The 14077-nt window shown below is 41.1% G+C and overlaps 2 protein-coding genes across 7 annotated transcripts in view; both read right to left on the bottom strand.

Annotated features, from left to right (window-relative positions):
- ZFAND4 (zinc finger AN1-type containing 4) overlaps nt 1-10576 on the bottom strand; it is an 18838-nt gene extending 8262 nt beyond the window's left edge. For 2 of the 3 annotated variants that reach the window (XM_057386647.1, XM_057386648.1), the window contains exons 1-5: nt 10429-10576; nt 9425-9727; nt 3039-3114; nt 2871-2938; nt 2178-2364 (exon numbers count right to left, since the gene is read on the bottom strand). In XM_057386647.1, coding sequence (XP_057242630.1) covers nt 2178-2364; nt 2871-2938; nt 3039-3114; nt 9425-9608 — 515 coding nt within the window. In that variant the 5' untranslated portion in view covers nt 9609-9727; nt 10429-10576. The remainder of the gene's footprint in view (nt 1-2177; nt 2365-2870; nt 2939-3038; nt 3115-9424; nt 9728-10428) is intronic. The other variant, XM_057386649.1, reaches the window with a different exon arrangement.
- A 2775-nt stretch (nt 10577-13351) lies between these two features.
- The window catches only part of LOC130585960 (WASH complex subunit 2A-like), a 32202-nt gene continuing 31476 nt past the window's right edge, over nt 13352-14077 (bottom strand). For 3 of the 4 annotated variants that reach the window (XM_057386651.1, XM_057386654.1, XM_057386652.1), the window contains one exon: nt 13352-13831. In XM_057386651.1, the coding sequence (XP_057242634.1) occupies nt 13695-13831 (137 nt within the window). In that variant the 3' untranslated portion in view covers nt 13352-13694. The remainder of the gene's footprint in view (nt 13832-14077) is intronic. The other variant, XM_057386653.1, reaches the window with a different exon arrangement.

Below are 14077 nucleotides of genomic sequence, written 5' to 3'. Positions count from 1 at the left end.
AAAAAAAAAAAAAAAAAAAAAAAAAAAAAAAAGAAAAAAAGAGATCAGTTTAGGTTTCTAAAGATTCCAAAGACTCTCACATTTGGAAAAAAAATTAAATAGATTAGAGTTGCTAGTCACAAGACAAAATATTTTAAGTCAGTAGTCACTGGAAGTTTATAGCATGACATTTCCTTCTTCCATTCTGCATTCTAGCAGAATGCAAAACCTGAAGGTTTTAAAAATCAGCATCCAACTTCTTTTTCCTATGAAGCAATGMAGCATTAATCAGTAACATACATTCAACATTTGACAGTGAAATTAAAGAAACATCAGGAGTGTCCAATTCATTACAAACTGATGCATTTTCAACACTGTATGTAGTACATTTTAAAGGGTGTTTTAGTTCTCCYATTAGGTTGTCAGCATCTAGAAATCATGACAATCAGGCAATTCCCCTAATTGCCCTGTGCTCTTACAAATGTCTTAGTAGATTCAGCTCAAGTTTCTGTTCTCCAACAGAGATCAAGGAAGAACTAAAAGTCATAAGGAAGTCARTACCAAAAAAAAAAAAATACCACTAATTAGAGCTGGCATCTTACCTGATTCTTGGAAATATTCTGCTGCCCCTAGAGCCAGCATTTTTTGCACTGACTCTCCAAATCCATTTCCTAAAAGGTAGCAAAATTCCAAAGGCAACACAGCTGGGAGACAGTGTGAAGAGCAAGATAGCAAATTCAAAGCAAGAGTCAGCAAAACAGACCAGACATTTCTTACCAAAACCTGAATAGTTCCATATAGGGGCAGTCAGCATGCATATTACATATACATACTTCTGGTAAAAACCCAACACTAAAAATTTTAGCTCTACAAAAGGCTTACATCACCAAGTTGAAAGAATTTGTTGAACTTCCTTTCCTGCAAGGTAAGGAAAGAAAGTGGAATGTCTCACGTTTGATTGGTTTCTTGGTTTGGTTGGTTTTTGAATGTTTTTAATGCAAAAACAATTGCTATCCTTTTTGTTCAATTTTCTGACAAACAGGGACCAAAACCACAAGAAAAAGGGTAACAAAAAGATTGTTCGCTTTAATGTGATTGTAACATTCTGTAAGTTGGACAGGGAGTTTTGATGTTAATTATATTTTCAGCCCATTTTACATACAATGATAAATTTTACAATGAGTTAATTTCAAATTTTAGATTTTACTTCGTCCTGTCCATAGGTGTCAACATTCCTGAACTCTTGCTTGTAAAATGCATGTCTCAAAACTTATTGGCTTGCTGAAACCCTTTTGGCACCTGTGTCTGCCACTCCTCCACAACCTCAACACTCTTCTTKTAATCCAGAGACAATGATCAGTGTATGCATTTATACTTTTGTCAAGTTTTAACCACTAACTCAACCAATGTATGTTGAGTTACATATGTGCTACTGTACTTTGGAAGGCCTACCCACGTGCCTTGCAAGAACCAAAAAGAGTGTGGTTTATTCCTCCCATTTGCAATGTTTAGCCAATGTCAGTTAAGTGACTGTTAAATCCATACACTTGGATTACCCAATGGGAAACTATTAAGACTTTCAGACCATTGTCCACATTAGTTTTAAATGGGATAAAAAAATCAACACACACAAATTAGGCAGAACACGTAGGCAGATACCAGGGAGCCCATTCTACTGAAAATGGAAGTTTAAGCTCCTAATGACAACTCCTTGCAGTAACTTACAGTATAGCATCCCCAGTACTAGCTTTTTGAATGGGTTTGGATGTTCAYTGGAATCAGAAAAAAAACTTTCTGTGAATAGAGAAATGTTTACAAAACTAAACAAATACCTTAAGCTGTTAGAGAAAATGCTTAATAGAAGTCTTTAATATCTAATAAAGATATTATTATATCATGTGACTCTCCTGCAACATTTCTGCTTTYCAGAAATGGCTAGAATGTTGAGAATTGCCTGAAGTAAGAAGTCAGTTTTATCTCACTGTATTAATGCACACAGTGACAAGAGAACYATCAGCATGACCACTGACCATAACTTGCTGCGCTGTTAGACCACTCAGCTACAACAATTTAATAGCTCTTAGGGAATAATTCTTGCAATGTGCCAGATATTCTTCTGATAAAGTCAACAAATAAAGCTGGAGATGACACACCAACCCACTTTTGAAGAATAATATAAAGATTAAAACCAACTTTACCTCAAAGATTCAGATAATGGCGTTAAAGTGCCATCACCCCGGTCAACCACACGGAAGAAATTCAACCGATCTCCTTCTCGATATACTAAGAAGGTAACTTGTTTGTTGGATGGCCCTTTCTCCCAGATCTTGTCTCTAGCAGGGTCCATGTATTCAGCCATTTCCCTGATAGGATCTTTCACRGGAACTATAAAGACAAAAAAACAAAATAAAACCAAAATATTATTATTGTTGTTTTGATAACCTCTGCGAGCTCAGCTCAGTTTATAACAGGAATTCCCAACCTAGATGATATGCTGATGTGAAAACTATCAAGGAAATGTCTTCATTTTCACTCGTTTACAGGTGATCCACATAACCAAGTTTATATCTGACTTAGCAATGCCTGATTCTTATCAAGCGTATCTTAAAAACTATTCATATAATGACATTCCAGTATATTTTTTTCTTCAACTGAAGAATTACTGATTTTATGACTTGATGATTCTGTACACACACATATACTTAATCAGGAGTAAACAAAGTGCACTTGATATGCTATTTAAGAGACCATGGGAAAGAAAATCCCCCATTTGTTAAGTATTCCAATTTGGAACTGAAGTCTGATTGTCTAAAATGCTTACCTAAGAGAAGCTCTTTACAGGCATAAAACATTGTATAAAAACTCCTATTTTACATCTACTTAACACCTACCTCTTCGGGTGTTAACAGGTCCACCTCGCATAGCCAGAACCAGCTTCAGAGTGCAGCCTTCTGAAATGCTGTAAATACCAATAAATAATTTTTATAGCATTTTCTGTTGATTATGCTAACAATTATTTAGAAACATTTATTAGAAATGTAATTTTATTCTATACTTACYTATAATCATTCAAACAATAGTCATCCTTCAGTTCCATATTATTCCAAATTAAGTGCTGCTGAGAGACAGGAATACCTAAACAAAAGAAATAAACAAAAAACTCAAAATTGGAGCTTGGTGAGAGGGCTTCTGGGGAGTTYTGATTTTTGAAGAGTGTAGGGCTGATGAATCAAAGCTGGATCACAGGAGAAAGAAGAGAGGAAGCAGGACAAGGACAGGCACTTGAGCAGTCTTCAGCCATGATATCCAACCTCCAAATAGTTATTAAAAACAGATTTTCAGAAGGTGTTAGTTCACACACAAAGTTCAATCTTTTGGATCAACAGAGGGTCTGTAGAAGTGTTCAACTGCTTCAGGCTTATTGAATACTTCCCCTTCTTCCAGTCATCACATAAGAAAGGTTTTTTCCTGTTATCTGAACTTCAGAACTTTATGTSTACTGACAGGAAAAACAGGATAAAACGTCTACCTACAAAACTGCTGAATAATTTAATCACAGGTTGATTTTTTGTATTATTCACACTACAGACAAAGTTACATTAAGGTGAACGGTGGCAGCTTTGTTACAGCAGTGAGAAGTGCAAATCTGTTTTTATCCCTGCTTGGTTTGGAACCTCAAAGTTGGCCTGTACAGTTTAGCACCACAGCCGTTAATTAAACTTCATCCTACAAACWCTTATTTTGCTCTGGGTGTTTTTTTAGGCCATCAGAATATTATTAATAAAGTCCAGTAATACTCACTTTCAACTCAAGTTCTGGGATGATTTGGCTATTTTTTATTAAAAGGAAGTAAACACACTTACTATTTATTCCTTATTAACAATCCATATATTACACAAATAGAATCCAAATTCTACACAATTTTGCCTGCATAGTCACCTCATTTAGATACAGATGTAATTTGCATGACAGATAATAAACAAAAGCTGGTTCAAAAAGYGTGAACTTGAGGTGTTCACACATTTTTACTGGAATGCTAACACCTTCMCAATTTTGGACAGAATACAAATGAAGAGTTAGGAAAGGATGAGACAGCTCAGATCACCAAAAAAAAAGCAAACCTTCCCTCCAGCATCAAAAAGATGCTGTTCAATTTGTCTCGTGAAACCGAAGCAAGTAAGATCCCATTGTGCATTCACGACAAATGTTAATTAAAATGTTTATCTACGGAGACCAAGAACTATTTTTTCAAAAAGTTCCAAACACTGCTCCTTAAAATAMACTTATCCTGTATTTTTTTCATTGCATGTTCAGACACTTWGAAGAAAGTGCAAGTGGCAGTGCTWCACAGTAAGACTTCCCTACATACATCTGGCAGGAGGGGAACACAAAGGTCAGAGTCTTTCAGACAGTTTCCAAAAACATTTAAGCTTTTGTAGGCTTGTGAGAATGCTTAGCAAGCTRTGGTAAGAGAACAGCTAAGTAGCCCCTTTCTAGGTAGAGGAAGAGCACAAAGCTACCAACACCCATCACTGGCAAGGAAGAAAAAGGGACAAYATCCTGCTCAAAGTCCAAGCACATTTAACAGGCAAGGAGGAAACATCCCTGTGCAGAAAGGGATGTGCACTTGGGTGAAACTGTCATTGTTTTTCYTCAGGCTTTACAGAAGATGACAACTTCCTTTTCTCACAGCTCATGTCCAGATCTTCCGTGTTCTGAATGACCAACACAACTTTTAGCCATTTGGATTGCATTTAACAGGAATCTTAAATCCTGTGAAGTCCACAAGACATTTATAAGCGGAATATGTTCATACAGTAGACTACCATAATTGCTACTACACTGCCAGCTATTTCATAGCTCGTTATTGGTTACGTTTCGAGTCTGCAGTGTAAGCAAAAGAACAAGCTGGCAATAGCCAGTGAGTCTACAGTMAAGTTTTCTGTGGTGCTTTGCACTCTTCTGATTACAAACAATCTGATTACTGTCTGCACTTGTTGTGGTTTCAGCAGCCTCCAAGGAGCAATTTCCAATTACTTTGATAAACTGAGAGAATATTTGTTAAAAAGGCTGGCTTGCAGCTGGCAGTACTGGAGTAAAACATGTTTTTGCACATTCAACAATGACAAWGTATTTTTGATGCAATGAACAGATGAAAAGAGGATACTCTGCTGTAATTGGAAACAGACATGTCTTTATTACTTATTCCCTTTYATACTGCTTTCTTAGAATTCAGTATTTATACACTGAGGACATAGTATGTGCTTTATAGCTTCAGAGGCAGCAAAATATGTATCAGCTGTCCCTTTTCTGGATCATAGTAAGGATTTCTTTAAGAGACATTTACACATGGGATCAGCATGTAAAACTGCCAACAATAATGAGAACTGTGAGACACCCATCCATTATACTCTCTCCCTAAGCAGCACATAACAGCACCACTGGCTCACTCTAAATCAGTACTGAGAGGTAAGGACAATAAGCTACATCTCCAGGCTCAAATGGAAATGAGAAGGCCAGGTGATGCTACATGAGRACAGAGGAGTCTGCAGTCTACCTACTGAAATGGCTGCAGGTGCACTGACAATATGACCTACTAAAATGGGGGGAGGAGAGGAGACAAGCAGGTACCCTATCCTGTCTCTGGATCAGCATATCACATACAGCCTTAAGCTTCCCTCCCTTACTCTTCCTTTTGGCATGCTAGTAGGTTCACCACAGAAAGTGATGTGGTCAAATCTGACGTAGAAAAAAAAATGCCAGTAGATTTCAGAAAAAACTTGGTTTTATGTTGTGGGTATAAGGYTCCTATGTTTAAAAACACCATAGACATTTCACTGTCAAAATTCAAACAGTGCACTTATCTTTCAATGTTGAAATTGCTGGAGCTTCTGTTTACAGAGAGGCTGGGCTGACAGTCTTATTTTCCCCCAYAAACTGGCTACATTAATAAGAGGTGCAAAAGTCCACAACTTACAGCAGCAGGACCGTTTTCCTAATTGTTAACCCCCACAGCTTTCCTTTCACGACAGTAACTACGGCAGTGTAAATGGCAGTCAGCATGGACCTATCCTTTGTCCAAGGGACTGACAAAGAACAGACTAACCACAGCAAATCACCAGGAATGGAACATAGGCAACAAAATTTCTTGAGAAAGGTGACCTTACTTTACACCTTGCAGATGCTGCTCAGGGCAGTCCTGCACTCACAAGAGTATTTTCCCAGCTCAGACAAGACACAAGCTTAGAAAATGCTTCATGAACTTTTAGTCCCTATCAGCACAGGCAAATTAGAAAGCAAATAGAAGATGTAGGGGAAAAATAGAAAACAGAAAAAAGCAGGATTGGTGCAGTTAATAACTCATTACACTTGTGCAATCCATTTACTCCAGCCTTGGTGGAAGCACAGCTATTTTCTCTACTGCAGATAGTAGTAAATATCATTATGACATACTCTGAATTCACAGAATATTGAAAGCAATTACAACATGAAGTCTGCTTGACATTCTTCCAGCTCCTTTTGTCAAAGGTGTAGCTGCTATACACAGGCAGCAAAATAATGACAGYAAAAAGACCAAAGAAAAATACCAACTCACATGATAGGAGTACACACATATAGAACAACGAAATTACTGCTGCATCTGTCATTCCCCACTGAACACAAGCGTTTGGAATCAAGACATATTCTGAAAGCTAGCCCTTTACAATAATGCAAGAACAAGAGAAGATCTAWATTTTCATCTAAAAAGGTAGATGTTTCCACATACACAAATCATAAAATACATTTGCAAGTACTCACTGAATAAACCATAACCAAAGTYTTTTATTTTAAAGCTAACTATGTGAATGAATGCCTTAGCACTCCATCATGAAGAATTCATATTAATTCCCTCAGCAAGTAACACTAATACCACCACAACCAAACCCTAAAGCTCACCTCCTTCCTGGAGACTAAATCCTCTCTTGCCCAACAAACATGCTTACAAGTATTATCTGTGGTTCTTTAACAGATTAATTAACCACTACTAGGAATATGCTATCTGAATATTCAGTATATAAAACAGTGTAATAACTGGTGTTTCTGAATCAAGAATACTAAACTGCCCAGCYCAGCAGCTACAAGGACTTGTGCAATGGAGGAAGCAAAGAGAGATCTCAGTTTAAAAAATCCCATTACTTMTTCTTTCAAAGAAATCCTACTTTTTTAAGTATTACTCATGTTAAAGCTCAGTCTTTCATGCCACCTTGAAATTCAGAYACCATCCTATCCCTGACCATCRACACTGATCAACAAGTAAAACCAGGACTCAGCTCGTTTTTCCAAAACGTCTCCTTTGCTTACATACTATTATCCTCAACATCCAAATGAAGACAACACACATACTAGAGACCTCATGTAGCCTTCCAGCAYTGTAGGAGGCATTCTCCAGCCAGAAGTGCAGCTTAAATAAGAGAGTTTCACACCCCATGAAAGCTGACATGATACAATAAGAAAAAATGAAAACCAACCGCAGAAACAGGAACAGATGTAAGCCTTCTCCTTCCCATGCCAAATCACAASAAAATTACTTCCGAATTTTTGCTCCACCTGGGTGATTTATTGCTTGAACTTGTGCAGCATAATAGGAACTTTATCACTGAAAAATTGTTATTATTTTACATGTAACAACGACCCCAAATGCAGAAAATTAATTTGTCGTGTATCTGTTTCCTCAATCAATTAGTTTTCACTCTGCCTCCCACAAATCATTAATCAAAACAGTACAAATATTTTAACTGTTATGTAGTATCAAAATATTTCAACTGACTTCTTAATATTAATTCTATACAGCAGSCATTTAAACCATAATTACTTTATCATCCTATGAACTACAACATGTGAACAAAACTCCAAATAAGTAATAYTATAACTTCATTACTGAGCTGTTCTTCTAATAAAAAATTATGACACTTTCGTAAGCTGTAGGTGTAACTGAATAGGGYTATCCATAGTCCCACATTTTGAACTACAAGAAGTTCAAACCCCTCCTCTTCACATCTCCTACTGATCTCTTCATGAATCCTTTAAACCTCACTCCATCACTGATACTGCCCAAATAGCCTTCCTTCTTCTGTACTCTCCTGCCTTTTACTTCACTGTTAGTTAGTGTTCTATKCATCTCTCTTATATTCAGTTAGAGGAAGGAAAACCCCTTCCTTTTCTTGTTTCACCTCTAGCTTCCAGAAGCATTTTGACACATTCTCTAACTTGTGATTAATTATGGCCATCCACAGGAAACAAAAATCCATCCACATAGCTGCACTAATGTAAGTATACAGATATAAGCTCCAGTCATCTGCACAGTGGAGCTTCTGCTGTGTGGATCTTACGAGTAAATAGTCCCCTCTRTTATTGCAATGCTTCTGTGTTTTAAGACTTGCACCAGCTGTCTGKTTTTTTTTCCATCCACTAGAGCAGATTTCCATAAGAGGAGGAGAGTATCTTAGATTCCAGTCTACAGCATCCTATTACATGTCCCAGAGGATGGGTTCCACACAGACAGAATAATGGAAAACATGTACAGGTATACTAGGAAAGGAGAGGATCCCTTTTGTTCTTAACACTAGCAACTCTGATACTTTCACCTTCTACAGCTATACAGTTCTTTAACCCCTCCAAAGTGAAAAAGAGGATGCAATGCTTCAAAGCTGTTAAAATACGGACATCTAAATTTTTCAAATCACATTCTTTCATACAAAGTCATCCTCACCGAAGAGGAAAAGGGGTAAGAGGGGACTAACCTACACCTTTTCTTCTTGCATAAGCATCAGGACTGGCCTCATAACTTAAAGGAGGTTTTCACCTTACAAAATGCATCAAGCTTATCACTTTACGACAAAGCACTGTTTAGCCAGGCAGCGACCAGCAAAAGATCACTCACCTAAACAAAATTCAAATCAGTAACTTAAAGCTGCCTTTGGGATTTGCCTGCACTGCAGTTGCTCTTGTGACTGCAGTATCATAAAAAAACCATAAACTGACTAACCTAATCAGCAACAAACATAGGCAGCAAGTTTAAAGTATGCTCGGTTACAATATGGACATATTGCATGGCTCAAGTTTATAACCTTGCTAGTTAACAAACAACTTGGATCAGAGAACSCACAGAGTTTTTAAGATTAACCTTAATAAATGTAYATAGAAAAAAAAMCCCAACCAACCCACCAKAAGARCAAACATACCAATTCCAGTGAAGCCTAAGCCATGAACTTATAGAAAAAGGCAAGAATAGAAAAACAACTCAGCTCCAATTAAACCTAAGCCATAAACTGAGCATCTAGTTTTTATACATATTACTAAACATGACATTTAAGTTTTCYGGTTTGAATTTAGTAATAATAATTTTTTTAAAACAAGACTTCTTCTAAAGTGATAAAGTTTATGCTGAAATAAGAGAGAATAGTACCTTCCAGTCTTTGAATTTTAGCTTTCACAGAAATAACTGTTTCAAAGGGGGAAACTCGCAGTTCAAAGCAGGTTCCTGTAAGCGTTTCAATGAAGAGCTCCATAGTTTCATAGAAAGGAAGTTTGTAGTGAAATGGTCCCATATTATCTTTATTGAAAAAAGGAGGCTCTTTCTTGTTGGCCATTAGAAAGGATTTACAACTTCCTTGTAAGAAGATCTGTCAGGAAACTACATTCCACTTCTAGCCAAGGCAGCTTTGAAGACACGTGTAGTGCATTGCTGTTCATCTTTAGGATTTTTCACCTATAAAGCAAACAAATATAGTTCTGACAACATCTAAATGTAGCTGGTAAAGAGAATTTAAATTTCTTTTATATAAAATGGCTGTTAAGAAACATTAARTTATTACCTAGATAGGGCAAGATAACCACAAATGATATTAGTGACGTTGTAGTTTAAAGGCTCTAGTGTCAGCATTCCAGATGCAACCTACTACCTTTGTTACTTTTGTTTCCACAAGCGACAAGACAACCGAGCGCCCAATGCCTCCTGACAAGAGCTGAGCCCTCCGCAGTGTCAGAGCTAGAGAAAAACTCCACAAAGACAGTAAGAAYAGGGACTGGTCCGGGCTCAGGGAAGGCAGTTGGAGCGACAGCTCAGCCGTGCTCCCTCCAGCGAGGCCCAGCGCCGCACCGGAGCGGGGGCCGGACCCCGGCAGCSGAGCGGAGCGCCTGCGAACAAAGGAGGGCGAGCAGCTGCCCCGTCCCCGCTGCCACCGTGCCTCGGGGCGGCCTCGCACCCCGGCTTGGCCACGGGCTCCGCCACCATTGCCGCCGGGTCCCGCTTCCTCCCGACACACACACCTCGCCGGCAGGGCCGGGCCAGGGAGGTTCGAGCAAGGCCCCTCTGCCCCGCCGCGCTCGGCGCTGCCGCCGCAGGATCCCCGCAGGAGGGGCGCTCCCGAGGGCCCGGAACCCGCCGAAAGAAGGCGGGTCTCACCTCACCTGCCGCCGCCGGGCCCACTCGAGGGGGGACACGGTTCCTCTCCCCCCGCGCCGCCCCGCCCGCCGCAGCTGCCGGAGCCGGCCGGGCCCGGCGGGACGCACGGACCGGGAGCGCAGCCGGAGCCGCCGGAGGGGCAGGAGCGGGAGGCGCCGCCCGGCAGACCCCGCCCCTGTGACAGCTCCTCCCGCGGGCCAATGGGGCTCCCGCTCTCACGAACCTCGGCCAATCAGCGCGCCCAGGGGGCGGGGCTCGCCGTGCCTCAGGGGCCGGCGCCCGCCGGGCCGCTTGTTGTGGTCGTTAAGACGCGGGGCGGCAGCGCGTGCGCACGGAAGGACCCGGATACTCTCCTCCATCCCTGGGAGCGGTGAAGGCCGGGCTGGATGGGGATTCGGGGAGCCCGATCCGCTGGGASGTGTCCCTACCCAGGCCGGGGGGGCAGGGGAACGGGATGGGCTGTCAGGTCCCTTCCGCCCCAAACCGCTCACTGAGTCTGTGCAACGCCCCCAGCGCTACCGGTGGACACGTGACAGCGGCGYCGGCCGTGCTGCCTCCTGGGATGCCGAGTGCGGCGGGGCTGGGGAGGCGGCCCAGGCAGATTAAAGCTGAGGTTGGTGCGGCTGCTCACCCCGGCCGTAGCACCGCCGGCCTTTGCTCAGGGCCAACCTGCAAAGTCAGCACGGACACCTTACGCTCAGCCCGAGAGGCTCCCAGGCACTGCCGGCGGGTCCGAGCGCAGCGCTGGGCCCGGCAGGGAGGGGTGGGCTGACTGTTCCCAGCCAGGACGCGAGCGTTCCCGGCCCTGGCAGCTATCGGGCACAGCTCTCGGGCACCTTCGCTGAAGGTCAGTCCTCGATTGTGCTCTCGCTTCAGCATTAGGTGGCCAGGCCAGGGTCCAGAAGCAGCGGTCCCCTTGGATGATCACAGGCCAGAGAAAACAAGCTTATTGTATTAGCAGGTGCTAATTACATTAACCACTTTACTTTCCATTTAGGTTTTAGAATACGCAAGGTCTACTCTGACTAGCTGYTAGGCTCAGTGAAAACTCTGGCTTTCCAGAAGCATGTAGCAGGGAACCTCTGTCAAGAGCTTCTGAATGGGGCCTTCAGCTCTGCCCTTCCCAGAAATAGGCAGCTGTGGTTTATCAGATTTGCAAAAAAAAAAACCCCAAAAACTAACCAACAAAACCCGAAATCATCAAAATATTCCAAAAAGCCAWCACAGACCAAAAGCAAACACTCTAGCTAAAACTCTAGTTTAAAAAGTCACCACTGACCAAGCCCTCCCTCCCACAGGTGAAGTGCCTAGACCAGGCTCTATTGTCTGTTAAAACTGAGGACTACAGATTTCAATATGTGAAGAGACAGGGAGAGGCACAAAGGCTCTCCCTGTGCCAGTTTAGAAAGACTAGGTGGGAAGATAGGTTCTGWTCTACATCATACTGCAAGTTTCTGTGAAGAGCTTTTCTCTGCTGAGCTTTCACATGAAAGTTCAAGAAACACTTTAAGGCAAGAGCTTTTTTTCTTATACTCCAAGAGCTCCTGACTCTCAGGGTTCTTAGCTTGTGAACAGCCCTCTGTGCAATACCAATAGAAGTCATTAATATGAAGGGCCAAGAAGASAGGAGGATGCAGAAAAGAAATAGAAGATTTCACCATCTTTTTCCTCTTTCCTCCATTATATCTTTGAGGCCCTTTTAAGCACAGAAGAAAGGAGTAAAGAAGCAGTCCAAATCATGTATGAGGCATATGCAGCAGATGTAATGCCTATAAATAAAGTTCAAACGCTTTTACTGTAGGCACCCATTTGCAAATAGCCCCCGCACTCTCTTTCAAGCTGCTACTCCCAACTTACTCCCCACTTAACGTGAATCATTTCCAGGCCCCCCTATGGTGCAAATCAATACATCATATTTCTCCTTTATCCCATCCAGCCTTCCTTCTGTTTTGCCCTCATTAGTGCTAGATGTTTCAGCTGTACTATTTACTGTGCCTGATAAAGGAAAACCAACTTGAGAAGCAAGAGAYTGAAGCAGATGTCTCAGAACAAGGACTTAAGTGGAAGTGGGAATTGGTCTCAAAGAAGTCCTTTGAGCACCTGCTTTGAATTCACAAAGAGCAGACCAGTCTTAAGAGTTGGAGATAAAGTAGAACATCACAATCATAAAAGCAGTGAATCTAGTCAGAATTGCAGGCTGTCACTTGTACAATAAAATAAACATTTGATCCTCCTGCATTCATGGATTTGCTCTGCTGGTATGCATCTACCATTGGGTATCAAGTATGGTTAATGGCATCTGTTCCAGAAGGGTATCTAAAAAATACAGGAAGGAAAGGTAAGCCAAATACATCAGACAGTTAGAGGGATTCCAGAGAGCAGCAACCTGCTGTAAACAGCCTACACTGTTGTGGATGAGAGGGGAAAGGAGACAGCAAGCCTTTAGGCACCAGTGTCTCTGCATCATGTATGTACATAGGCTTGTTAGCCTGGAAGTGACCAAGCAWGCTCTGTRCAGATRGACTTTGTGAAAAGTGTTATTTGCAAAACTGTGGCAACTCCATGCAGGTGAAAAATCTTATTTTATATCCTACAAACTGTTAGGTTTCTSTTGTCTTCATGGAGCACTCTGTGCTTATTTTTAACACACTCTTCTTGGCAGAGAAGTACTAACCAYTGTCATTTTTATTGCCCTCATCAGCTGCCTATGTGAAATACCTCATTCTAGCTGGTGTCAGGTCCTTGTGAGATTCCCTAACTACTTAATTCCATAAGAGAAGCTGTACCTGATACCAAACCCAGCTTTACTCTACCATTAGCTCAGTAGGTGGCAGCTGACCCAGACAAGGCACGGTTGTGTTTTTGAYTGCTTTCAAGTCATGATGCAGACGTTCTAAGCAAAAGGTAAAGAGGAAAGTACGACATGAAGACAGATCAAGTTTTAACAGACTCCATTTACTATTTATCTATAGATCTGTTCAATAAAACAAACTATACTTTATATAATAGATTACTTCATTGCAGGTATTGCACAGGCTATATTCATCTGGGCACCATGGAAACATGATAGCAGGAGRTTACTGTATTTTTTAAAAAATATATAATTTAGCAGAATTAGAGTAGCACAAGAGAATACTAACCATTTAAAATGGGTAATCTCATTTAAATATCCATGTCCATCTCATTCCAGTTCTACTGAATTAGAGAATCCAGAGTATTAGTACTGGACAGGTCATAAGGAAGGCTGCTTCTCTGCAATACATCCCTGTGACTACTGGCCTCCAAAGGCATTCAGCGGATCATCAAACGTGTTCAGGATCTTGCTTTCAGATTTTGCTTCTGAGGCTGCTGGGGAAGATCTGGTTTTAGGAGTGGGTACCTTGACTTGGCTGCTAGAGAAGATATCATCTAAAGAAAGGAACAAAAACAAAATAGATTTTAATGAGAAGTGACTACTAAACAGAAGTAACATTGTACATAAGAGACTCCAGCATACAGCAGTGACTGCCAAGGACATTCTGTGATAAACAAATGCTTTCCTGTTACTTGTGATTCTGGATGCATTTGTAAGGACATATGTGGGAGCTAWTAGCTGTAAGTCAAATTAAGAATTTTTTTTCTTCTCAGTAGACAGCGTAATACTTGTATTTTATA

Source organism: Malurus melanocephalus, unplaced genomic scaffold, assembly GCF_030028575.1.
Source record: "Malurus melanocephalus ecotype Western Australia unplaced genomic scaffold, MMel_1.1 scaffold_1024, whole genome shotgun sequence".
Classification (NCBI taxonomy): Eukaryota; Metazoa; Chordata; class Aves; order Passeriformes; family Maluridae; genus Malurus; species Malurus melanocephalus.
The sequence above is the reverse complement of the archived record's forward strand: the minus strand, read 5'-3'. Positions and strand labels throughout refer to the sequence as shown.